This window comes from Oryzias melastigma, linkage group LG1 (genome assembly GCF_002922805.2).
Source record: "Oryzias melastigma strain HK-1 linkage group LG1, ASM292280v2, whole genome shotgun sequence".
Classification (NCBI taxonomy): Eukaryota; Metazoa; Chordata; class Actinopteri; order Beloniformes; family Adrianichthyidae; genus Oryzias; species Oryzias melastigma.
In genome coordinates, this window is record NC_050512.1 from 24,644,770 (window position 1) to 24,668,572 (window position 23,803).

Genomic DNA, 23,803 nt, shown 5'->3' on the forward strand with positions numbered 1-23,803 from the left:
CCCCTTTCTTTTTCTTTTTTAAAATCTGCTCTGTACTTTAAAATCCAATCTTGACAAAACTTTTTCACTTTTTTTGTTTATTTAGTCATGTATTTATTTATTGAAAATGTCTATAAAATAGAAAAGCGGCCATTAAAAAAGAAAGTAAGAAATTACATTTTAATTAAAGTATATGATCATTGTTAACCTTATATATAGTATGTGTGTGTAATGAATGTCGTACAGAATTTGAAAATAGTAATTGAAAATTGATGGTAAGATTTATAGTAATTGTAAATGTATAAACAAATGAACACAAATACAGTTCTATTTATCGTGATATTGCTATGCACATGCCTATACGAGTGTGTATATTCAAATTCAAACTTTAATTCAGGACGATTTTTAATTAAGTTCAAACGTGAATTTAAACCTTTTTATACTTGCTTTTATGCTATTCTAAGCTTTCGGAGTATATCCCGTATGATAATATATTACCTTTGGCAAACAAAAGAACAACATTTTATGAAATATGAATTATTTTCACAAGCTCCTTTTCCTACCCGGAGGTAAGAAACCTCAATCCCTGAGGCTCCGCCTATCACTCCTTGTGGGTGCCGCCCATTTCATGACGTCATTCTACAGCCGGCCTCGGCGGTGTGTCTGTGTTTTCTTGAGGAATTAACATTGTAATACACTTAAAATATCCAAAACCTTGATTTTGCATCGATGGTATACTTTGCAGTTTGCAGGACCTCTGCTGTGGTTTAAATGAATTATGTCTATTTTTTTAAATCCTTACTTGGGGTTAAAAGCATAAATTCTTAAAATAGTCATTTTTTACCAGCTCTGTCTCTTTTCATTTTTGACTTTTGATTTTTTTCTTCTTTTTCCTGTTTTGCTTTCTTCCTGCACTTTTGGAAGTGTAGCTGGTTGATGACCACTTGTTTCTTTTCAAACTCTTGGATGAGTCTCTCTGCGAGCTGACGGAATATTCCATTGCTGGAGATTTACAGGGGTGGAGGAAACATTTTTATCTGAACAATCTTATGCAATTTTTGTTGTTTTTTGTGCTTATTATGACAGAATCAAATAATGATGGCCATGAAAATTATTTTAGAAATATTTTAATGTAAGGGCCCCAGGCAGTTGCCTAATGGTAAGTCCGCCCCTGTTTAGCATGATATACGCCTTTAACATGTCAAATATGCACTTTCACATCATTCTTTGGATTTCTCTGTTTTATTATCCCTTAGAGGATTTGTTTGTTCTACGTATGCTCCATACAATTAGTTATGTGCTCTATTACTTTATGCAGGTATTCTAGGCAGGTCTGCATTTTTGGAATAATGATTTGAATATGTTTTATCAAAAATAATCACTTTAAGCTTAATGTGTTAAGATTCAAAACCAATAGTAGGATTTTTTTTTTATTTTGGTAGGAGGCTTTTGTCACAGTTAAAGGAACATTGTATGTATACATACTGTATCTACAGATATCAGCATTCAGAGAACAAAGGTAAAGAGCTGTTCTTCACCTTTGCTCGGTGGTCTGAAAGGAACAAGATAAGAAGGAAAGAGTAAACTTTATTACACCAATTGTTTTTAGAGAAGAAGAAGAGAAACTGAAAGGTTTTCAAAGCAATGATGTTTTAAAGGTATTTTCTTTGAAATCAAAGGTAAACATTTTTAAACATACGTAAAAATAAAATAAACTAGGATGGACTAATCTGGACTGTTTTTGTTCATTTTAACAGTTTGTATTCATTTTTTAACTAGTAAAATTTTAGAAATTTGTAAGAAATAAGTTCCTATATGTGTAAGATTTTTTACTGTAGAAAAAATCTTGTAAATGTATGTGTTAAATGTACTCGCACTTATTATGCATTTCTCTCATTTAAGAACTTTGCCTCTGAACAAAAACTAGAAGTACTGCCGTGCAGCAGACGATAAGAACATGTGCTTTCAATGTATTCTAATAATAAACATTTCTGACACTAGATTTAATCATCTTTTTACTGATTCATCTGGCATGTGTGCATTTTGGAGGACTGAAAAAGGAAATCCTGCTTCCTAATTTAGTGTCATGTCAGGAGTGGTTAACCCTTTAACACCTGAGGCCTCGCCGGTGACGCTGAAACAGAAAATCTTTAGCGTACTGTAACTTTTCAACTGTTATCACGACTAACGTAATTCCAGTAGATTCTGAAAGAGAATCAGGACTCTTTCTTTGTTCGTCACTGTTCACCAGCATATCCTCAACCAAACACCCATTTACTGTACATGAACCAGCTTTCCAGTGAAAGAGGAGTGGCCTACCAACAAGCTCCTTCCTGATTGGTGAGAGACGTTGCCGTAGAAACTATCGTCTTGCTCTAACATGACGGCGTCGATATCGCCAAAAAAAATTTGCACCTGAATTGACTTTATTTTGTTGAAGCCGAAGTAAGCCATTTTCTACGCATGATGTCACACTCACTCGGTCCAGTCCTCATATACAGTCAGTGCCTGCAACATGTTTATATGCCAACAACCTAATGCAGCACACGAGCCGTAAAGGTCACAGCAGCCACTAATGCCGTCTTTCTACTCTGTTTGTTGTCATTATGGAAAAGATAAGTACCGCCACATGCTGTGGGCTTTCTGCAAACTTGTTAGGGGACAAAATATACATTTGACTTCTAAAAGAAACACATATTTTTAAGAAACACAATACTTTTTACCACTTGACATATGAAAATGTTATTTATTCACAGGCAAAATAAATGTCTAAGGTGTTGGACATGATGAGATTCTTAGGAATGTTATGGGACAACAATATTTCAAAAACAAACTAAGTAAATCTTTACATTTAGGGGAAACTTTTACCTTTTTAAGTTGAGGTGTGCTCCAAAGTACTTGTGGCCATGATATAAATCTACAATAATATTGAGTGTTAAACCATGTGCCACTTTAGCTTTAAAAATGTTTTCCCAAATAAATACTGATCCTCATCATTGAATGGTCTGAGCTGGAATCAACAGATTACTGCTTTCTGAGCAGCTTCACATTCAAAAGAAGATATAAATGTACATTTGTTCAAAACTGCATATGTGCATACATTTGCACACTTTTATCACTTTTGCACATTTGCTGTCAAAGTCTTGCAAACGTGCATCCTCTCAGTGTGTGAAAACCGGTCCTGGAAGTTCTGTTGCAGTACTCAGCCTTGCAGGAAGGGGGCGCAGTAGAGCGCTGCCGCTCAGCAGCTTTCAGGTTCTGTGAACAATTCTGTCGATGCTTTCCTGGATGTCGGACAGTTTTTTCAGAACATCGTTGACTTTGGCTTCATTGAACTCCACACATACAAACTCTGAGTCCTGAAAGGTAAAAAAAAACACATTTATTTGAAAAAAATAATATCATTCAGAAAATGCTTGATTCTCAATCTAGAATTTTAGAAAGTCTCCACTTGTCAAGTCTCACATTTTCACCTGAAAACCAGAAATTAGAGGAACTTTAATTACAAATTTTGTATTCAGTGATGTAAAATGAAGCTACCTTAAAGTTCTAAGAGTTTGCCATAAATTCTCTGTTTCTTTAAACTGACAGCACAGTCCTCCAGCATCTCTGACTATCATAATCCCACCCTTCTAAAATATATATTTATTTTTCTTTAATCTGCAATTTGGATTGTATGACTTTCCACCAAAAGGTTAAGCCTCTCAGGATCTCCTCTACTAGAGTCTCTGACCAACAACCTGCCTCCTGCATGACAGCAGGTACCGGGTGAGTGGACCCCCGTGGCTTTGTAATCAGAAATCTGGGTCAAAAACTGACAAACTGAGCAAAAGTCAATGATAGTGATTAAAATATATATATATATCAGTTCCAATCCCAGCTGCTGCCCCCTCCCCTCAATACTATATAATCTGATAGCACATCTGGCTCTGAAGAGAATTCTCCTGATCAAACCAGAATCATCACAAACTTGAAAACAAGCTCCAGACTAATCGCCAATAAAGTTAAAAACCTTCAGACTCCACAATCTGGATTATTGCAGCAGTAACGACGATCCTAACAGAGTCTGGACGCACAAACCAGACGAAACAGAAAAGCAGAATTCTGTGAGAGTTGATATTTTTAACTTTTGAGCGTTTAGCATTTTTAGCCTTCATTTTACATGTAGATCCGCTCTAAAAACCCACTCTGATTATCTGCTGGTCTATTTTTAAAGCCTTCCCAAAGATCTTTTAAGTATGATGTTTTTAGCTAAAGTTAAAATGTGCTGTTTTCTAGGGAAGTTTCTGATGAGCGACAGGATTTCATTAGAAGTTTACTCGGAGTTGTAGGCGGGACTGTTGGTGCAAAGTGAGCCTGCCCCTACTTCCCATCATCCATCTGTTTACACTCTCCTGCTGGCTTACAGCTATAAAAACTATTTTAATCTCAATTTTCTTTATACATGTCCTCCATCATAAAAAAAATGCCACAAAAACTATTTTTATCAGAGTGAGTCTTAAGAAGTTTTATCTGAAGTGTTTTTTTGTGATGTTATTCTGCATTCTTCTTTTTTCTTGCTTTTTTTTTTAAATAATTTCATCTCATTAAGAATCAAACATTAAGTTTTTCTCATTGTTTAATTAGAAAATTGAACATAAAACTAACTTTTTCCAGCCTGGTTGAGTTTTTCAGCTCTCCTAAACATCTTCAGTCATGACATCAGTTCAGTTTGACCATTTTTGAACCACTAAAGGTCTGTTCACTCATCAAAAACAATGAGGTGACAGAACACGACAAAAATGGTCATATGTCGTACTTTTCCAGATAGAAATTGAAATATTTTTAGTTCCTAAAATGCCTTCTTGGCGTACTTTGCAGCTCACCTGTCCGGTTCTGCTGAGTTCCAGCTCCATCAGGGCGACTGGGCCCCCGTGCTCCGTGTCTCTCTGGCGGCTGGCGGCCTGCAGGTCCACCCTCCAGGAGAGGCCCCTGAGGCTGGGCTCCCAGCGGCTCTGAGCCAGCAGCCGCTCCCGCACGCGGACTCGTTGGCTCTTCCAGAAGCGGGAGAGGGCGGCGGCCTGCTCGGCGCTCACCCCGCCGCCACCCTGCTTCTTAGACTGCGCTGTGAGGAAGGCCTCCAGCTGAGCGTGGTCCATGTCTGCTGTGGAAATGGACTGAGAGGAAAACGAAGGAGGGATGTGAAAGAGGAGCAAGTTCCTCTGTTGAAGAACATCTTAATGAGCTATACTGAGACAAAAAGTCTCCGTTAGTCAAGGATTCTCCACTATAAAAGTTGAGTTTGGTAGGAAATGTTCATCATAGATTCACTTCAACTGTGAGACCGAATGTAAACCACCAGGAAATCCCATTTTTGAGTTGAAGAACATATTTATATAAATTAAAGAGTCATGTGATCCGATGAGACCATAACAGAACTTTAGTATGAACACCACTCGCCGTGTTTGGAGGAGGAGGAACACTGAGTTGCATCCCAAGAACACCAAACCTACTGTAAAGCATGGGGGTGGAAACATCATGGTCTGGGGCTGCTTTTTTGCAACAGAACGATCGATCTGTATTAAGGAGAGCATGAGCGGAGTCTTGAATGGGGAGATTTTGGGCTAAAACCATCCACCAGTGAAAGCATTGAAGATAAAAAAAAGGACTGGATTTTCAAAGAGGACAACAATCCCAAACAAGTCGCCATGGCAACAAAGAAGTGGCTACATAGAAATAAGTTCAAGGTTCTGGAGTCTTCTAGTCAGTCTCTAGACATCATTCCTATAGAGAATCTGTGGAGGGACTAGAATATCCATGTTGTCCAGCAACAGCCCTAAAACATGCCAGCTCTAGAGAAGATCTGCATGGAGGAATGGACCAAAATAGCAGCTGCAGTGCAAACCCTGAAGACCTACAGGAAACCAGAGACCTCATTACAAAATACATTACATTACATTACAAAGTACTGAGGTGAACTTTTGTTATTGACTACCTATTTTCTGCATCAAAATGCAAATAAATTCCTTAATTTTGTTTAAACAAAAGGGTATTGGATTCTTAGTTTATAGTCTGTCTTTCAGAGTTGAAGTGTATATATGATAAACATTACATTTAAGTGAAACAACATGTAAAAATCTATGATTCAAAAATTATTTTTGCTCTGTAAATGGTGATATGCATCAATGCAAAAATACTGAACTGATTAAATTCACAAGTTCACAGTTTGATTTACAATTTAACACAAACTATTATGTTCTATTATGTTAAGTTTTACTCTGAACCCAAGTTTGCTTGGTTGTGAAAGTGTTTTCAGGTAACTACTTGACCAAGCTAAGAAGTATGAAGTGTGAATATTAATTAATATTTGTTTTCCAATTGAAAACTTTTTTGTGTGTGTGTGTAAGAAAAACGAAAAATTGATTTAAAAAAAGAGGTATTCCTGGATTTGGATAATTGAGACAGCATTTTTAAAGAAAATATTAATTTGATTTTATGGTTTTTTTAATCCAAATTTTTCATCCTGTCAACTCTACATGAGCATCTAAAACTCAGATATATTACAATACATGCGAGAAGTACCCCAAAATGGACACGTTATCTGCAGAGGCTTTTAAAACAGATAATTCTTATAAAGTCAGGGATTAACTGGAGTTAAATAAGTTTCTAAAACTCATAAAAGTGATTAAAAAATAATTGTTGAAAGAATAATGAAATTTGAGTGATTAATTGGAGTGACTCAAATCCTGGAAATATTCCAAAGACAAACTAAAGATGATTTGTTACTTACTATGTTCAGGATGTAATGTGTATCTACAGCCACAAGGTGGTGCTATTACACAAATACAGTTACACATTCCCAACATGTAAATTTCCACCAAGTTCTTTCCAAACAACAAATTTATTTCAGCAATGATCACATAACAAAAGAGCTTAAAATGTCAGAGAAAAAAGGAGAAATGGAGGGAAAAAATTACATTAAATATTATTAATTAATTATATTAATAAAATTATTATTAAATTCAAAGAAACCAAGTGGAAAACTACCAACTAAAGCAAACCTCACATGCTTATGAGAACAAGAAAATATTATTTTCACTTATTTTATACATCATTCTTGAAAAAAAATTACAGTTTGCATTCTTCCTTTTCTTTCTGCTTACCTTTCCACTTGCTTTTCAGTTAAAATTATGAGATGCAGCACAGCAGTCTTCCTATAGTTCACTGACCCAGACTGAGACCACAACAATAACCAGGAAAGCTCCTCAGTTAGTAAAATTTATTTTTTTTTAGTTTACACTTTAGCTCATGTTGTATCTAATACATTTTTAGATTAGACTAAAACACAGGAACTTATTTTTATTCATTTTCATTCCCATTTCTACTGCAGTACTGCCCTGACATCAGGTGAGATGTGAAGAATTAATTCACTTTTTTTTCAACAATTTTGGCCTTTTTTTAAGCTAACTTACTTAGCAGCTAAGCATAAAAATAGCTTCTGCATTTACATTATTTTTAGTTTTGCGTTCGTTTACTGTTTTGACTGTATGTAACTTGTTTCCTGTTGTTTATAACTTCTTACTTTGACGTTTAATCTATTGTTTTAGTGTTTGAAAATCTTTAGCTTTTCATGCTACTGGAGTATCTTCACTGACCTGCTTCAACTGTCGGAATTCAGAGATTCGTTTGCAAAGTGAAGTTTAAATTGCTCCTATTAACTTCCAATCTGATAAAAAAAATACATGTATGCATAACTTTACTGTTAGCAGAATCCCGAAGAGGCTTTTTGTTAAGTGCAACGTTTTCTGGTGCTTCCATTTCCAAGTGTTTTCTTACCTTTAGGAGGCCTTTCATTTTGTCGTGCAGAGCCCTGAACTCGTCCTGCGGCAGCTCCGGGAACAGCTCACTTTTCAGCAGCTCCTCTGTGATCTCGTCGTTGTTGAAAAACATTTTTTGAGCGATTCCATTTAACAGACCGCTCAAAGACTTCGTAACTTCAACGTCCGCCATGTTTGCAAAAATTGTTGGTGTCACGTGACACGTGTATGTAAAAAAAAATCACGTGAAAGCTGCCACGGCATTGTGGGGATTGTAGTTCGATTTTCAAAAAGTCTTTATTTTCTAGTCTAAAAAGAGGAAATAAACTTATAATAAGATTTTTAAAATAACTATAAAAAGAAAATTCGTATATTTGAACCCTTATAGCAAATGTTACTAACACATTTTAATATTAAATGTGTACAGAACATTTATAAATATGAATATCCCTTAGCAAAGACTAATATACCTGAACTATAGCTTATTAGGTATACTTGAGTATGAGTATAGCAAAAAATACTATAGACTATGGTTACTTCTTTGGAATAAATTGGGACATTTTAAGTTTACAACATAGTATAAAAAAGTAAACTGTCTCACTTTTAGAATACTTGTAGTAAACTTAAATAGACTAGTTTTGCTAAGGGACATCAATTGATACTTATACAAAAACAATGTGACTTTGCTTTTTACTCAAACGTTCCCATTTTTATTTGCTCTGATGCATCATTGCCTTCTTCTTTTATGGACAAAATATTTCACTGTTGTGAATTGTCATTGCCAACACTTGCTAGCAGCACTAACATTAAACATTGTTTGAGTCAACTTTTTCCAACGCTTTATATTAAAATTATTAAGGTTAGCTATATGGAATTTTTAATAAATTTAAAAGCTGACAAACATTTTTTTTTCTTTTTTAGAATTGCTTTTATGTGCTGGTAAGGGATTAATAACAGTATTTCACCATTTTAATTGTAAAAACAAAGCAGTATGTTGTGTGTATAAATAACATTACCAGCGATTGAGTTTTTTTAAGTTAGGATTTGTCATTTTTCAAGTTTCACTCAGAAATCTAAACACGGACAAAAAACACTTATAGCTTGGAGGATATAAAAATACCACAAAAAAGTAAAACATCAAGATTGGTCTGGGAATGAATTTTTTTTTTCAAATTTTAATTTTACTGACATACATATGTAAGATTTTAGATTTTTATCAGGGAATTTAGGTTTGTGCTTTTGTAGAGAACAAAAATCAACATCTTTAAAACTGGAATTACTAAATTCTAAATTTTTAAGACAGATCTATTAACATTATGCAGCATTTTGTGCTGTTTTTAAAACCAGAATGAATTAAAAATGTAAACATTTTTGAAGTGCATTTGTCTTTAAAATGCATTTAAGGCTAAAACAATAAATGTGTTTAAGTCTGTGCAAATATAAGTTGATTTGTGTTATACAAAAGTACAAAATCAAAGAATATTACGAGACTTCTAAGAAGCTATGCACGTTCTTTATTCAATCTTTTCCTACAGGCAGTCACTTTAAAAGGACAACCTTATCAGTCGTTAAACAAAAGCCACACTCACTGTATTTGTGCAACATCACACAGCTCTACATGGATTTCTGTGAAGTCTACGTTAGTACACTCACTACAGAGGTGCAGTCATTGCTCCCTGGGTGACACTGACGGTAACTATGCTCCCAACACATATGCTGCTGAAACTTTGAGTCAGTTTTAAACGATGGAATGGATTTAGAAAAGTGTGTTGCTTGGGTGAGGCGGAGCCAAAGTGGACGAGACACACTGGCGTTGTTTCACCAGTCCCAGGGCCATCTCCTGCAGCTATGAAAGTGTCCACGTGAGGGCGCTGTAACAGAAGACAGAAACAGCTTATGGATAAATCTTAGATCAAACCTGCAGAAATGCACCTTGACCTCAAAACTATTTGTGTCTTTTTTTTACTTTTTGTGTGTGTTTTCCGCAAAAAACGTAATTTAAAAAATATGGAATTTTATGTTGGCAAATGTCCCAAACTCCTTTATGTAGTTGAGTTACTCGAGAAAAAAACAGAAAAAAGTATCAATAATACATTGAATTATTTGTTTTTGAACATATCTAGATTCTTCACCATATTTCCTAAAATCATGACTGTTTCTCAAAACAATAAAAAATGATAAAATAATAATAGTCAAACTGACATGAGCAGGTCGGTGCAGATCCAGAAAAAAACCCGGAAATCTTTAATCTTAAAATCCCAGAGGAAACAGCCAGCTAAAGAATGCGCTCTCTGATCCATAAAGTTTAACTTTAGTCAAAAAATTATGGCTGCAAAGCTGAAGCCCGCTTACATGACGAGAAACCACAGCGTAACTGAGACAAAAATCTTAAAAGTTTAGAGTCGGACTGATTTGGAAGTCGATGTTGAACAGGATATCTACTCTTCAAGTCACCACAGTAAAACATCTACACCACTACAATGTACATTTTTCTTCTAAAGTGTATTCAAGCTAAAGAGGAAGTGAATATCCACCCATGCACACATTAAAACAGCAAACACAGCGGCTCCCACCTTCTCACTGGTAGAACTTAATCTCTGTGTCCACACAGTCAAAGAACAGGTCCCCCAGCTCGTCTCCTGGTATCTCCCCGTTGAGCATGGCTGATATCTCACTCAGACACTGTGACTCCAGGTCTCTCAGGATGTCGTAGACGGCTAGACCTTCATCCTGAGGAAGACGCAGGATGCAGGTTTCAATGTCCGGATAACCGGGTTAAGTGATTTGAGTTTCAAACAGAGGCTAAAACTCATAAATAAAAAGAAATTGCTTAGAAATTAATCAACATGTACTGCTATTTAATTGTCGTGTTAGGTCGTAAAATTCAGACATTTTTAATAACTAGAATTATTTAAATTGCTTTAGTGTGTGATATGAATTTGTAAAAACAACAAAAGATTTTTACTACTTCAAGTCTTTGTAAAATACGTTTCTGTATGATTTTATTTCTTATTGTAAACAAAAAAAACAAAAACATAATTTTTAAAACAAACATATATTTATTATAACTCTGTCATCTATATTTACTCAGACATAAAAAACAGAATGCTTTTTGATAAACATTTTTACTTGCTAGATGTTCAATATTATTCACTAAAATTTCTTTAAATTTAATTGAAAGTTGGTTTATTTCAAGAAACCAATCGGATGATTGTTTACTTTAAATGGCCAGTTTAGACGAGATTATGGTGGGCCTCTCACAGGGGGCGTGGTCTATACTAACAAAAAATTGTATTAAATCAATTCCCGGCAAAATATATCAATAACTTTTGTTAATAGTTTAAATTAAAAAACAGAAACTGGCTCTTTTCTGTGCTTTTTGAAATTAAACAAAATAACTTTCAGGAAAAAAAGACACTTTTTTCTGTTGTCTGCACTAATTTATGATAATCGAAGTTTTATACGATAATTTTTTGTGTCAAATTCCAGAGGAGAAATTAAGGCTCCTATGATTGCATAGATCTAAAAGAGGCTTCACCTTCAAATCTGAGTTCTTCAGGTAAGATCTGTTTGCAAAAGATTTACGTTTTTCACATAACTTAAAAACCCACTCCAAAAAAAAAAAAAAAAAAAAATCATGTTTTTGGTGCTTTTAACATGTTCTTGTATCATGATGGAGGAGGTATATGAAATAATTTAAGATTAAAGCTGCATTTCTGAGTATTTCTTTATTCAAGTTGTAATGGATCAGGGACAGATGAAAAAGCTCGGATTTGTGACGCAGCAACTGTGCAAAAGTTTCCCAGCTCTGCTCCGTTCTGATGCATAAACTTACAGACAATAAATCCATTAACGTCTTCATTTTCCTCTGTCTTAATAAAACGACAAAGGCTTTTTGATTTTGGCTAAAAACGACATAATCATAATTAAAAGACCACCGGGAATGATTTTACAATAGAAAAATATGTAGTTGGAGTGGGACTTTACACGGTACATACAGTATGGTTTTGCTTTATATTGTTCTCTTAAATCTTTCTTGATTCCCTAAAAGAATTAGAAGAAAAAATAAATAAAAGCAACTTTACCTATAAATGTTTTGCTAAATAAATATATTTTTACCAAAAAAATAATTTAAATTCCTACACCAGAAGTTATTGTAAAAAGCTGTTTTAGTGCATATGTACTTTTTTTTTTTTTTTTTAAGAAAAGGAGGACTTCTTATGTCTCTGAGTTCTAGGAACTTTGAAGACAGTCTTGTTGGTGACTAATCTGAGCCCAAACTGGATGCTGGCTTGTCTGTGACCTGCACTTATCTTGTAATTACACTTATAATCTAGAGACAAGGACATCAGCAAAAATGCCTAAATAGAAAACCTGTTTTGCCGAGCTTTGCTTGCTCGGTTGTAGCCTGAAATGTGCTCCTGCAGCAGGTTTATGTTTAGTCTGAGTGACGCAGGAACCACATCTTCAACTCTGCTCTGGAATGTACTAGCAGCTACTGTTAGCACACCCAGCAAGACAACCAGACCAAATGGGAGTGAATGTGTGCTCACCGGCTTGCTCTCCATGTTGCTCCGCGCCACCTGGTGGGCCTTGTACAGGTCGTGTCTGCGGTCCACCCGGCTCTGGAAACGCGGCTGCTTCCTGACGGGGTCGTCGGGGCCAAACTGTGGGGAGACCACCCTCAGCACTCGGGTGGGACAATCCGAGAAGATAAAAGGCTTGAATATGGACCTGCCAAAGGGGCGGGGTTGACGGGGGGGACAGAAAAGAGAAAGATGGACTCACAAATCCCCATCACCCCAAAGTGAAAATGGAATATTAGAGAGGGAAACAAGAACACTTGAGTTTCTGTGACTCTAATTATTGGCTAAAACATTTTAAATGTAGAACTACAGTTGATTGGTTAGACTGCTAACATGTGTGTTTGAGCCTTTAAGTTTGATTAGTAGAGATAGTTTGAGTTCGACAAATCTGGAAGGACTAGCTAATGAGGAGATAGGATGCTAATGTTAGCATTAGCTTGTCTGGTTCCATTTATTTGTCAAAGAAAACTTTTTTTTGTTTTGTTTTTTTTACTGCAAAAGGGAAATCAAAAATGACAAGCTTAGGTTGGAGACAGCTTATCTAAAACTGTTCATTTATCATTTGGAAAAGACATTCAGTAAAAAATTGGCGAGCTAACATTAGAATTTGCTTGCTCAGCTACATTACTGGGTGAACCAAAAATGCATGTCAATGTCAGGGTAGCATGTTTGAATTTATAATGCAACTATTACACAAAATTTGACATAATTATGTTTCTACTTTCATATAAACCCAATAAAAAAATTGACTTGCGTGACTGGCTTATAAACTATACTTGATGGCAATATAAAACCTTTTGCCTTGGGTAGAGCAGATATCATAGAGTGTAATTTGTTTTTTTTTAAGCTGCTTGCAAAACAATTATGCGCCGTTGGAGCCACTGTGAAGACCTTTAATTTATCAGCAAACCTCGATGGGTCGGGGGTGGCAGTGAAGAAGTGAATGCAGGGCAGGTTCGTGTCTCGAGGTAGGACAGACACCATGCTGCCTGTAGTACAAAAGCCCCCAGAGTCCATGCAGATCCCACTGGGTTTGTCCCTCAGAATGGACATCATCACCTCTGCTGTCATTGAGCCTGAAGAGGAGACACAAACACTGCATGATCTGCATTTACACAATCAAAATCTGGAAATTTCAAACAAAAATCTACCATTGTGCTGTTGGATTAATGCAGTGCCGCCTTTGTAGCGCTGCTTGGCTAACTCCATCCTAGCAGGAGGGTTCTCTGGGCTAAAAGTCTGAGAAAAGTTGAAGTCTCCTTGGCCGTCCCACCAGCCCTGAGCCTGGGCCACGCTCCGCAGCTCTGGATGCTCGGCTGAGATGTCTGTACTAATCGTCAACTGGTTGGAGATGTTCTTTACGCCCTCTGAAAACAGTCAGATGAACGCTTTGTAACAAACATATCTTGCTTCAAGTGTAAAAAAAGCATTGCATTTGCATCGTTTCTTTTTATTTGCTTGTTTTTTGTTGTTCCTGTTTGAAAACAATAATAGAAAAAAAAATAAAAGATAAAATAATACTAGCTAAATGTATTGGAAAATTTAAAATAAATGCACAATAACTCAAAAGAAAAAAAAATTCTGGATTAGGCTACCTAAATGTAAAAAGTAAAAATAAATCATGCTAAAAGTGTTGCCTTAGTTGCTAAAATACCAAAAAAAGGAGTAAAACAGCACAAAAATTAAAAATAAATACTGAGAATTTCTAAAAGCAGTACATTTAATTACTTAAGATTATTAATTTGACTAATTGGAGAAGTGCAAGAGATTATAAGTTTTATGTTACAATGCTACAAAGATTAAAATAATATGGAAAATAGATATTAAAAAAAGTCAGAGAAACTTCAAGAATGCTGAAGAGTATGAATATTTCTAGATAAAACTGTTTAACTGTACATATTAATTTAGTCAAAGACAACCAATAAGTAAACTGTCAAAGGTGAAATTAGCTTGAGATGTTACATTTTATTAAATAATCAATTGTGACACATTTTTTTTAATAAAATGAATTTTAAAACTTTAAGTTTTCTCCTGTCATTTCTCTAAGACTTACGGGCAAAAAAATACATTCTGAATTACACAAAAATCATTTTTTTCTCTCTGCTTTTCATAACAGTTACCTTTTTTGTGTTTGTGGAAAATTCAAAAGCTTCTAATTAGTTTGATTTTAGTAAAATTCTCAAATGTATTTCTGTGCGTTTTCTAATGTGTTCTTTCATCTATACCTGACACTTTTTGCGCCACCCAGAACCTTCCAGCAGTCTCCAGCACCCAGGCCTCATGGCGGTCCACCAGGAGGAAGGTGTTGTGGTAGCTGAAGGGCTCAGGATCTTCCCTGCACTGCCCCCCCTGGCCGTGCTGCTCCAGGAGGTCGGTGATCACCGTCAGCGCTGCCCGGGCGCTGCCGCCACGCTCCAGCCCAAGCCTGCAAGTCAAAGCCTCCACAGTTTTTCCCAATCATTTGGTCTGGCAGAAACCGTGAAGACACGCTGAGCATGTTGGGTGATGTCTGCATGCTTGCTGCCATGTGTTTGAAAGGAAGTGCTGCATAGTTTTAGAAACCCTGGCAGCTCTTCATGCTGAGTGAGTTCTTCCTTTTGCAGTTAGTAAGCGTTGCAGGCAACGCTTCACCAGCATTCACGACCCCTGTCACAACACGCTCGTAGCTATCTACACACCCGCCTGATCAAAGGCGGAGAGGATTTTCTTAACACCTTTACTTAGTTCACAATATCCTTGATTGGTTTTTGTGTCTTGTAGGTATTTGAGGAGTATCAAAGGTTTCTGAAGCTCACCGAACCAGGTCCATGCCCAGCAGAGCCTCTCCGGGGGCCACGGGCTCTCTGGTCCAGACCGCCTCATTACCAATACACACTCCTTGGTCATTTGCTCCCATCTCGGCGCCCCACATCCAGGCAGGTTTGCTGAGGACGACAGCATGAGTCTGCTCTACCTGAGGGATTTGGATGAACGTACACTGGAGAAGAAAAAAAAAAACACAGAGGACAAACAAGGACGTTATTATTACGCCTTTAGGGCATTTATGCATTCGCCAAAGAATCGTCAACAGTAGAATCTCTACATAGAAATTGCGTTAAGCCTGGTTTATACTTCACAGAAATTGGCGATGGCATCAATCGTACAGTCTAGTTCATACTAACGTAGGCTGCTTTTGCTTTGACTCCCCAACAACTGCAATCTGAGTGGCGTTTCTGCTTTTCAAGCGACACAATTGTCTCCAGCATTTCTCTTTAGTTCCAATGGTCTTGCAACCAATGCGACACATTTTCAAATCGCTTTGAAGTATAAACTGGACCTTACTGGTGTACAGAAAAATATATGTTGGCTTCAACACAGAAACAAAATAACAAGTTTACGTCTGAGATCTGTCTTCATACAATACGGATCTCACATCTCAGGTATTAACAGATCCAAACGATAGGACAGGTATGGCACACCAGATTAAGACAGACAACAATGAACAATCCTAGTGGTTTGGTTGGAAATTATTGTTTGAACTTGGAAAACTGATTCCTGAAGACCAGAGGAGTTCAAGAAAAGAAGCTTCTTTTTCAGCCTTCCATAAGGTTGGAACCTTCGATAAGGCTACCTTACGTCTTCCCAAGTTCAAGTGCTCTCAAGTCTCTCTTCACAAGTTCAAATCTTGAGTTTTCGACGAGCAAGTGAATATCTAATTACAAGTCTGGTTAAAATACAAGTGCAAGAGTCAAGTCACCAAAATCAGTCATTACAATGACTGAGTAATAGTTGTTTATTTCTCACTAGAAGTTTGGGATTCTGGGTTCATGGAAACAAGTCCTTCCTATTTGAAACGTAAAAGGTAGGGTTCAATTAGTCCAGTAGTCATATACAGACAATGGTTAAAACTAAAGTATTATCTCAAGTCCTTGTCAAAAGAAGTCTTTACAAACCAGTCAGTTGTTACTATAGATCAACCAACATGCAATTTTCATAAGGAGTTCCCAAACAATAAGCAATACATATTGCAGTTCCTCAAATGACCACTGGAGGCTGGTGACAGAGGGAGCACTTTCCCATTCACTTCCATGATAAAAATGTGTGAATTTATACTAAAATATATGTGCGCACTAGGGATGCAACGATACAGTATACTCATGGTTCGATACGTACCTCGATATGAGCGCCACAGTTCAACATGTATTGATCAAGAAAAGATAAACCCTGAAATCCTGCTATTTCACACATGATGATTTATTTTGCAAAGAGAAATACCATAACACAAATTCAGATTCTTCAAGTGCTCAATTCTTGGCAATTATTGCAGAATCAAAGTTAAGGTAGTTTCTGGAGGGAAGGAGAGAGTGGACAGAGATTTTTTTGCAGCAGACACCTTTGAGACACCTCAGAGTGGTGCTGAATAAATAAAATGTGTATTGTGAAAAATGTCGTATTGAATGGTTCGGTTTTAAATTGAATATTGTTGCATCCCTAGTACACACACACAATATTTTTTGTGTTTGATAAAGTTTAATTTTTTTTAAGAATGGAAAATTATTCACAAAATATTTTTTTGCTTGGCAGGTGAAAGAATTCTCTTTAATCCGTCCTGACCAATCAGCAGTTTGGGGAGTGGAGCCACTTGACATTTTTCCCATTCAGACTGCTACTAGTGAGGTCACTGTGCATATATGTCTTGCTTTGGAAAGACGGGTTTTGATTCAAGCTATTATTTTCCGCAAAGTAGTACTTTAGTGCTAAAAGTACTCTGGTGCAATATATGAACAAGAGTACTCGGTTGTGAGAAGGCCCATGGAAAGTGATCTTCTGTCAAAACATGAGGTTTTGTTGATGCAACCGTCATCTTTCGGATCGGTTATGCTTACAAAAGAGTTTCAACACATCCTTCTCTTTAACCATTAACTGAAAAGGATATTTCTCCATCAATCCTTCAAGTTAATGTTCAACCACAGGGACTCTACTTAGTGGACTTTCTCCAAAGTGTCAGGTCCTGATTTACCTCCAGCATGGAGCCTGGAGGATTTGATGTCCCAGGATAGTAGGCGACCTCCTGCACCTCATCCCGGGGACGGTCCGAGTTCTTCCCAAAAATGACATGGTCATCCCGAGAGCCAGGGGGCAAGGACACAAAACAGTCACATGACATGGGGGGCTCTGCCATCCTGAAACACAGAACACCAGTCAAGCTCCTCCACGATGACGAAATGCAGCATAAGCAGCAACTTCACCGCCCCGTGTAAACAAGCAGATTTGGTGTTTGGCGTCCCGCAGAAATGAGCAAGCCTCCACGCTCCCACCGGAATGTGCGCACGCAGCTCCTTCCCTCGGAACCAGCCGGTGCACGGTTCACCTCCTCCTCACACGGGGATTAGAAGGGAGAGCACTTTATTCACCGTAATCTCCGCAAATCCCGCCGCCACGTTGCTCTATTATCGGCGCACATTTGCCGCTTTCAAACCCGGAAATTATGTCGCGGAAAAGTGTAAGAGGAGGAGGAGAATGAGGAGGAGGAGCGGCGTGTTTGTGACCGAGCAGAGGCCCCGCCGCGCGGCGTCGCTTCCCAGCGCGGACCGGTCTGTTCCGAGGAGGTGGTTGGGGGGAGAACCGGAGCTTCGTGTCTTTTTTTTCTCCAAAGGGGAGGTAGGGAGGGGCTTAGTGTTGGGGGTTCGGAAGAAACTGGATAATAAAAAGTAGGGGGGGATAAAGCGCGTGCGGCACAAAGTGTTTACCTGCTGGGTGAGCGGCGGTCAGCTGGAGTAGGGCGGCTGTAGAGACCATGTCACGTGACGCAGAAATCCAAAGGTCTGTACTTAAAGGTCTCGTCTCGTCTGCCCGCAGGCTCAGATCACCGCCTCAGAGTCCGGTCCACACCTCCGGGCCCATGCGGCGGGGAGAGTCTGCACCCACCCACCCACCGAACCTGCTCATCAAAGCGTGTCATCCCTCCAGAGCTGTCACTCACAGGTTGTTATGGAGCCTCCTTTCATAAAAACGTACAAGTATAATTAAACCCAAAACGGATTTCAGCTTCACTCGTAATTTCATGTCTGCGTGACGTCAAGGACGAGCACATACCTGGTAATCACTAAAGTAAACAAGCGTTCACAAGTTTACCAACGTCAGTGTTTCACCAAAACAACACAGGTAAGAGCCCAGGTGAGGACAGATCACAGATGCTTTATGTTCTAGAGTCAGTGTGGTCCTTTACTGCAGTAACAATATTTTTTCTAATTTTTTTTTGAAAATTTTAGCTTTATTTAATCATTAATTGTATTTATTTAGTCGAGGAAACAAAACGTCTTCGGGTCAACAGGCAAGTAAAAACCTGCATAGTTTATCATCTATGTGCACCTCAGCCATCAATTTATAAATTTCACTAATATAAATTAAATAAATGCTAATTAAGTAATTATTACTTTAAAAAAATACTATTATTGAATTTTTCTCCAGCCAGAGAGGCATCATGGAGTGAGCTACGAGGCTCTGGAGCTGCAGGTAGCAGACCCCTCCATGGCCTATAGCATGCAAATCAACTTTTTGATCTTTTAAGTGTATTCTAATGTTCATTTTTCACTATAAACAGCTCCGAAGTAGTATTTTGATCTGTTCATCCATTTCAGAGTGTTACTCTAAAAACCTGCACTCTGAGCACCAGCCCCTCCCAACCTACGAAAACAAGTGGGTTCTCACTAGCTGATGTCACAAAGTAAGAACCGCCCCTTCCAGGAAGAGTCTGCACTGCCAGCTCCACCTCCAGGCTAACACACACTTTCTCCTCTGAGCTTGATATCTTCCAATTGTGTCCCATCTCCATCTCTCTGTTCTAACAGGTGTTACTTTATTTTACTTTACTTCAGGCTCATTACTTTAGACGCCAGGCTGCTTTAAGACCCCACCCCCACGGGCTGTGCGCAGTCATGCATATGCCGGTGTATTGTGATCCAGTGTAGCGATGCCCAAGAAATTTTAGCATTTTAACTTCATGCGGTGATATACGACAGAGGTCAGTCTGGTGAGGACTCTGCTCAACATTTTCGGTGGATCGTAAATATATCCGTGACTGGCGCAAGCAGATGAGTGAAATTGAGAAGACGCTGCAGAAAAAGGAGCAAAGCAGACAGTTTCCAAAGAAAGAGAGTGACAAATTAGAAAAACTGGTTTGAACATGGATTTTGGAGCAAAGACGAAAAGGTACGCGTGTCTCCAGGAAAATGATTCGTATGAAAGCATATGTAGATTGATGATGCTTCAAGGAGAACAGACACATTCACAGCCAGTGATAATCAGAACATAATACAATATTGTCAACATTTGAATAAATCCTGAAATGTTCACCTGGTGTTGTCTGCATTTCTGTCTGAATAAACACTGTCCTCCAACAGACTCCTGTGTCTAATAAACGCCACATTTTTGGAATAAATGCCAGGGCTACGATTGGAAGAAAGACCTATCTGGAATGCACAATCATCTTTGCAAAAGTTTATTTTATTTTTTATTTTTTTCGTGAGTAAAACAGAGACGCTGCCAAGGGTGGCTCTTGGATAACGTCCTAAAATGGGCAGCACCCACAAGGGGCAAAAGGGTTTCTCTGATTGGATCAGAGAACAAAATCAGAGATCGAGGTTAACATCCAGGTAGAAAAAGAATTTACAAAAATGACTTAAATTGGTGACACTTTATAATAAGATTCCTTAACAATCTATATTAACACATTAACAAACATTATTAATGTTTTTATAAGGTTATATTTTTTAAACTGCAAATACGACATCAGCAATTTGTGAAAAAAGTGAAAACCTAAACAATACAATCATTTTACATTGATTATTTATGAATCCACTTAGTTCTGATGATGAAAAGATGAATAGTTTATTTAAAAAAAAATTGTAATACATTTTTGTGACAAAAATTGTTCAAACACAAAATCAATGAACACTGCTTTTTTGCGGAGAATTCTGGGAAATTTCCTGGGTACTTAATTTTGGAATTGTAGATTCGGACAGCATTATAAAATGGCGAACGGGATATAGTGAGCAGCTAAGAAGTCCAGACATAGCCAATGTGTAAACAAAGGGATGATGTACGGTGGCCCAGAAGTGCAAATCCCATCAACAAATCACTCAACGCAAAAGCATTTTAAGGATCACGACAATTAAAAAAAGCAAAACATATATTTAAAAAAAAAACTTTTGTTAAACAAAAGTAATTTCAAAAAAGCAAAATGAAATGTTAGAAAGTCATCTGGCTCCAACAAGGCCGTATCGCAAAAAAATGGCGGGTGAATTGACTTTATCAGGTCAAACCTGGAATTAAGTCATTTTCAATGGGGAATATTACACTCACTCAGTCCAGTTCTCATATGCAGTCAAGATCACAGGACCTTGTACTCAAGATCACCAGACGCTCCTGGACTCCTCTGACCTAAGCAGAAAGTTGCAACTCTAACTGTCTCTGTCACCAAATGTATTGTTAAATTTACACAAAGGGGCATATTTGAATCTTTACTGCTTGAAGAAAATAATTTAAATTAAATATAGGAGATGGCTCTTCATTTGATAATGTGTCAATTGAAGTAGGTGCCGTTGACAAGAGAGTATTTGTCAATAAACAAATAAAATCAACATTTAAACACAATCTATCTTTATAAGTGATGAGTTAAGAAATAACCACTTTACAGGTTGCTTAGAATTTATATTAGATGGGATTCTACTTCAGCAAATAAATAGATTAGATTACGCTAATGACTTAAAAGAACTGAATAGTTTATTATGAAAGTAAAATTTGTCTAAAATTTCACTGCAAGATTGCAATTGTTTTTTTTAATGCAGTGAACGTTTTACAAAGAGTAGAAACTTCAGATAAATAAGAATTGGAATTAGAAAAAAAAGTAAGTTTATTCTTAAGGGTAATGGTTGCATAGATCACCACTGCACACCACAGTCTGTTACAGTTTGTCTGGGTCACATGTTGGCTAATCAGTGTAATTAAAGTTTCAGTGTGTCAGTAGTTTATCGAGTGGGTGTCTCCCATCAGTGGTGTTTCATTGAATTATGTCCTTGACACTCCCTGTCTCAGACTCTCCTTAGTCCACAGCATTTCCCTTGAACTAAAACTGATCCTAAACCCACATTCAATCTTTGAGATTGGCAAGTTCCTACAGAAATTATGGTGAAGTGTTCATTTCTTTAAATCTTATGGAAATTACCTTTGTGTGTATGAAACTGGGTTTGCTTGGTTCCGGGATTTTAAAAAATACTTATTTTGTTAAATATCTGTGTTATCAAGATTAACTGAATTATTAAGAAGAATGAAGCCATGAATGGAGTTAAGGTGGAAAATGTCTCATGAATTATGTAACAGAAAAGAGCCAAGCTGGAGTCAATCAACAAGGTAAACAATGTTTAGGGTCAATAGAGATAGTAAACCTTATCAATAATAACAAAATAAAAAAAATGGAAGAAAACCAGCATCAGTATGTATTGACGCTACCTTGTATTGTCAGAGTAAAAACTCAGAGGAGTGTTAATGCTTCACATCACCATGCAGGAAAAAATCAAGTAGGCTTTTTCTAGAAGTGTGTCAACCACTAAATGCAAAGGCCTAGTCAATGAAGTATCTGCTGGAGTGGGTTTGGATCAGACATATAAACATCACAAAGATTGCAATGCAGGATCTAACCCAACAGATTTTGAGTTGGGACATGCTAACCTTACATAGCCTCACGTCTAACCACGGTTCATTAAATGGTTCAAACGGAGACTCCTATTGCAACTCATTAATTTGGCTCGCCACTAACAGCAACTTGGGGGCTTGTGGCGTACGAGTGTGCTTACACCGTTTCTGCTGATGTACTGCATGGTAGCAGCTGTATTCTGCTTCTGCACCATTCCACCCCAGGAAGCTGTCCAAGTACAACGGCCACTACTTCAGTGTTGGAAAGTGGGGCACAGTCTTCTAGGAACTTTCAGAAGGAGCAGCTACAGCGTAGCATCCTGGAAATAACACAACAATGAAGAGCTTACAATGAGAACAACCCTTTGCTATCTCAAGGGCACCGGGGATCCCTGGTCAATACACTCATCTAGAATTAGTCAGAGTAAACTCACATTCAGGCCATCATCTGTACCCCTTGTTTTCTAGGCTTATCTTATCTCACTCCAAGATCAACCTGGTTGCACTGATGTTTGGACACCACTGGATCTTGTCTTTGCACCACCCCATCAGGAGATTATCAGTTGCCCTGTACTACAGAACCTATGGTGCCAAAAGGAGAGCATCAACACCAAGAAGCTCAGGGGGTAATGAAAGAGAGCTTCATAGACTCAGACAACAAAAAAAACAAACATGCTGATGAGTTCCATTTTTCATAGAGGACACGATCTGGTGCACTGGTTTATAGTCTAAAGAGAAAACGGGTTTTTCCCTTAAGCTTTAGTCACATGCACCCATACATGTGGGTTTCTGGCTTGGTTTTATAAGTGTTTGCTACAACCTGTTGCACCTATTTTCACTCTTCTTACATGTCTTGTCTTTTTTAACACAATTTCATTATCTCTTGTTACTGTTCCTTTTAATATGCTTTAAAATAATACATTTGTGGAGACATTTTAGCCCTACCGATATGTGACAAGTTAACAGAATGTCTTTCTGCACAGAAAGAGCCAACAAAAAAAGTGTGCACTTACTGTTGCTAATCATTGTAAATGTTTTGAGCAAATTTCCTTTGAGTGTGAAATTCTATACAAGCAGTTAGGAAACGGCGTGGTTAGCCATCACTGCTGTTTATTCTGCTCATCCAAAACAACTTCATTGAAGTCTGCATGCTTAGTGAAGTTAAAGATGTGTTTTCTCCATGAAAACCAGCTCGGCTGCATTGCAGTGACCGACAGTGTTCCTGTTTTGAATGTTTCCTTAGTCAAAGCCAGACAATTGTTGAGTCCATAACTGCTCCTCTTCAGTATGCATACCAGTCGATCTCCTTCCCAAAAGTGACTCATGCTGCGTGTTTTGGTGGTATACTTGTGAATGAATTCTTTCAACAACTCATTATGCACAGAGGAGTACAGCCAATGAGTGCCAGTTTAGCTGCTATAAGAGTCCGACTAAAGCTTGTGCTTGGAGATGAAACACCTGGACCCCACTGGTTCCCTCTTTATACCCGATTTGAAAGAGGTGTTGACTCACTTAGTGAAGTAGCACCTTGTTGAGAGGTGTTTCCTTACAGACAAGGTATGCTGAAGGCGACGTGACAAACTTTTTTAAATTTTTCCTGTGAAGACATCCTGTTACCTGAACAGCAGCAGGTGACTTCCACTCCCTCTTCAGCCTTTCATCTCTGGGAGTGTGTTGACAAGCATCACACATCCTGTCTGCCCTTACACAAAACAACCAATGAGGAGTAAACACCCACCTGAGCCAAAAGGCTGACACACCCAGGCAAGA

General features: G+C 37.7%; 2 protein-coding genes across 6 annotated transcripts in view; both read right to left on the minus strand.

Annotated features, from left to right (window-relative positions):
• Nucleotides 1–1,396: 1,396 nt before the first annotated feature.
• Nucleotides 1,397–8,003, minus strand: commd1 (copper metabolism (Murr1) domain containing 1). The gene is made up of 3 exons (XM_024289256.2): nucleotides 7,795–8,003; nucleotides 4,845–5,135; nucleotides 1,397–3,338 (listed from the first exon to the last, which is right to left on the minus strand). The coding sequence occupies exons 1-3, from the start codon at nucleotides 7,966–7,968 to the stop codon at nucleotides 3,231–3,233; spliced, it is 573 nt and encodes a 190-aa protein (XP_024145024.1). The 5' UTR covers nucleotides 7,969–8,003; the 3' UTR covers nucleotides 1,397–3,230.
• A 931-nt stretch (nucleotides 8,004–8,934) lies between these two features.
• scrn2 (secernin 2) overlaps nucleotides 8,935–23,803 on the minus strand; it is a 38,133-nt gene continuing 23,264 nt past the window's right edge. The window contains exons 1-9 of one of the 5 annotated variants that reach the window (XM_024289464.2): nucleotides 18,091–18,732; nucleotides 17,361–17,523; nucleotides 15,157–15,338; nucleotides 14,587–14,786; nucleotides 13,513–13,728; nucleotides 13,272–13,437; nucleotides 12,329–12,509; nucleotides 10,349–10,505; nucleotides 9,258–9,646 (exon numbers count right to left, since the gene is read on the minus strand). In XM_024289464.2, coding sequence (XP_024145232.1) covers nucleotides 10,353–10,505; nucleotides 12,329–12,509; nucleotides 13,272–13,437; nucleotides 13,513–13,728; nucleotides 14,587–14,786; nucleotides 15,157–15,338; nucleotides 17,361–17,522 — 1,260 coding nt within the window. In that variant the 5' untranslated portion in view covers nucleotide 17,523; nucleotides 18,091–18,732 and the 3' untranslated portion in view covers nucleotides 9,258–9,646; nucleotides 10,349–10,352. Of the gene's footprint in view, nucleotides 9,647–10,348; nucleotides 10,506–12,328; nucleotides 12,510–13,271; nucleotides 13,438–13,512; nucleotides 13,729–14,586; nucleotides 14,787–15,156; nucleotides 15,339–17,360; nucleotides 17,524–17,658; nucleotides 17,984–18,090; nucleotides 18,733–23,803 lie in introns of those variants that run through there. The other 4 variants (XM_024289463.2, XM_024289465.2, XR_002921082.2 and 1 more) reach the window with 4 other exon arrangements.